At 56.1% G+C, this 2773-nt stretch overlaps 1 protein-coding gene across 1 annotated transcript; it reads right to left on the bottom strand.

Moving 5' to 3' along the window:
- Positions 1 to 942, bottom strand: LOC140913788 (olfactory receptor 10Q1). The gene has a single exon (XM_073350583.1). The coding sequence runs from the start codon at positions 940 to 942 to the stop codon at positions 1 to 3; it is 942 nt and encodes a 313-aa protein (XP_073206684.1).
- Positions 943 to 2773: the final 1831 nt, after the last annotated feature.

The following is a 2773-nucleotide window of genomic DNA, read 5'->3' as shown; positions in this document are numbered from 1 at the left end:
TCACCGAGGCTGGGATGCCAGTGCCCGCCTCATGGCTCTGCTCAGGGCCTGCTTGATGTCCTTGTTCCTCAGGCTGTAGATGAGGGGGTTGAGCAGTGGTGTGACAAAGGTGTAGATCAGAGCGATCTGTCGGTCCTCCTCCTCTGTTGAGTCGGCCTTGGGGCGCAGGTAGACCAGGCCGCAGCAGCCGTATTGCAGCAGCGCCACCGTCAGGTGGGAGGAACAGGTGCGGAAGGCGCGGCGCCGGCCCTCGGCCGAGCGGATGCGCAGCACGGCAGCTGTGATGAGGGCGTAGGAGAGGCAGATGAGGAGGAAGGGGACGGCCAGCACAGCCACGCCCACGCTGAACAGCGCAGTCTGGTGGAGGCGCGTGTCGCCGCAGGCTAGACGCAGCACGGGTGGCACATCGCACAGGAAGTGGTTGATCCGGAGACCGCAGAAGGGCAGGGCAAAGACCAGGGCTGTCAGCCCCAGTGAGAGAAGCCCCCCGAGGCACAGTGAGGCAACCACCAGCCACCGGCAGAGCTGTCGTGTCACGATGAGGGCGTAGCGCAGCGGGTGCCGGATGGCCACGTACCGGTCGTAGGCCATGACTGCCAGCAGGAAGCAGTCAGCGCTGCCGAGTGCCACAAAGAAGAACATTTGGGCCCCGCAGCTGGCCACGGTGATGGTGGCGTGGGCATCCCAGACACTGACCAGCGTCTGGGGCACTACTGCAGTGGTGTAGCACACCTCCAGCCCTGAGAGGCTGCCCAGAAAGAAGTACATGGGGGAGTGGAGGGTGTGGTCGGTGCAGACCACCCAGAGAATGCAGGCATTGCTGATGATGATGGTCAGGTAGAGCAGAAGGAAGAGCACGAAGAGGAGCTGCTGTGTCGTAGACACAGACGAAAAGGGGTGGAAGACAAACTCGGTGGCGAAAGACTGGTTGGTGTGGCCCATGTGCCCCAGATTCACCTCACCTGCTGGGAAACCACAGAACCAAGAGTTACACAAGGGGATGTATGTCTCACTGCGTCTCCTGGCTCTCACTGTGCACCACACTCAGACTCCTCATGCTTAGGCACTGCGTTTAGGGTACTCTGCAACAGTGCACCTGGATACAGCACCTTGCTGGGAGCCTGCAGCCCTAGGCCCTCATCCCTACGTTACTGTATGAGCCCAGTGGCATCATCTCAGCTCATAGGGCAACTTTAGACTTTCACAGCTAAGAGTTTCAAAAGCAACTGTTGGTTTTGGGACCCAAATGGATGTCTCTTAAAGGAGCCTGTTTTTTAGAGGGTGGAGCCAGATCCTCAAAGGCACCCAACTTCCATTGATTTCAATGGGAATGAGGGCTGAATACCTTTGAGGATCTGGGCCTGAGTACTCAGGACTTTATTAAAATCACCCTCGCTTGTGCTGTCCCAGACTGGGCACCCAAAATCACAAGTCACTTTGAAAATGTGGATCCCATCATTTTGATATTTCCTGACCTGTCTTTCACCTTGGCTTGGTTTTTACTGTTCCGGGGCAGGGCTACAAGGCCAGCGGAACTCAAAAGTGGCCCAGCTTCTTCCGTGGGTGAGTTAGCTGAGTGCAGATGCCACTTACAATGTGGGAAGGAATCAGTGCGTCGCTCCACCCTCGTGGTGTTCTGAAGGGGCTCCCACGCTCCTAAAACGATCATGTTCCCAGCAAATGGAATGATCGCCTCCCGCAGGGATCTGGAGAAATTCAGAGTATCTGGAAATATGGGGTTAGAATGGAAACCAGGACTCTAGATCAGTCGTGCCCAAGCACTGTTGTCATGGATGGATATACAGATAGATAGATAGGTAGATTAGATTAGATTAGATGGGGTGTATGGAGCTAGCTAGCCTGAAGCAAGCACCCCAGATCTGGGAGTTTATGGAAATTAGCCAGTCTCACACGTGAGGGCAGTGATGGGGCCTTTTGTTGCAGCTGGGTTCAGACCAGAAGGGCAGTTCCTTCTGATGGATTGCCCCCCCCTTGTCTCTAAGCCCTGGATCCTGATCGGAATGGCCAGGTTGCTTGTATCCCCCCACATCCTGGAGGCTGGGGAGGTGTCTTTGCCCCCCTAGATTGAAGAGCAGCAGTGAAGCTGCTGCCTAGTAGTTATTGCAGCCCCACGGGCCATTGCCTGCCCTGGGCCTGTCCCTGTTCTCACGCACCCTGGTGAGAATCAAGAGTGACTCCAGGGAAGTCAGTGGGTTCACACTGGAGATCAGTCAGGTTCTGTCTGCAGGGTATACTGGCCAGTGGATCCAACAGTTCAGTCCCCAGACGAGGGCAGGGAGTGTTTGCAGGGCACACAGATCGGGGCAGGTTGGCACAGTACCCCTGATCCCTGTGGGAAGAGACAGAGTCACAGATGCCTGGGTTCAGCCAGCTTTCTGCCTGGATCCCTCCCCTCCAGGCCTGCAGTGGAGAGAGGACAGGATAGGACACAACCAACCATCCCCTTGGATGAGCGTCATGGGAACAGGCATGGAACACACATGCATGCACATGAATATACACATATCGGTGTATACACACACGTGGATACAAAGACCTGCACATGTACACACGCATATAAATGCACACATGGAGGCCCACATGCATGCACATACACATATACACACTCTCATGCATGTGCACACATACGCAGGAATCCCAGCTGCCAGGAGGGACCATCCCTGGCAGGTTTAGTTCCTCTCAGGACACCCAGCCCACAGTGAGGGCCAACCTTGCCTAACACATGGCCTGACTCCCCTCCAGCCCTATGGGG

Source organism: Lepidochelys kempii, chromosome 6 (assembly GCF_965140285.1).
Source record: "Lepidochelys kempii isolate rLepKem1 chromosome 6, rLepKem1.hap1, whole genome shotgun sequence".
NCBI lineage: Eukaryota > Metazoa > Chordata > Testudines > Cheloniidae > Lepidochelys > Lepidochelys kempii.
The sequence above is the reverse complement of the archived record's forward strand: the minus strand, read 5'-3'. Positions and strand labels throughout refer to the sequence as shown.

Coding starts and splice junctions, on each gene's coding strand:
- LOC140913788 (XM_073350583.1), bottom strand. CDS start 942: ATGGGCCACACCAACCAGTCTTTCGCCACCGAGTTTGTCTTCCACCCC.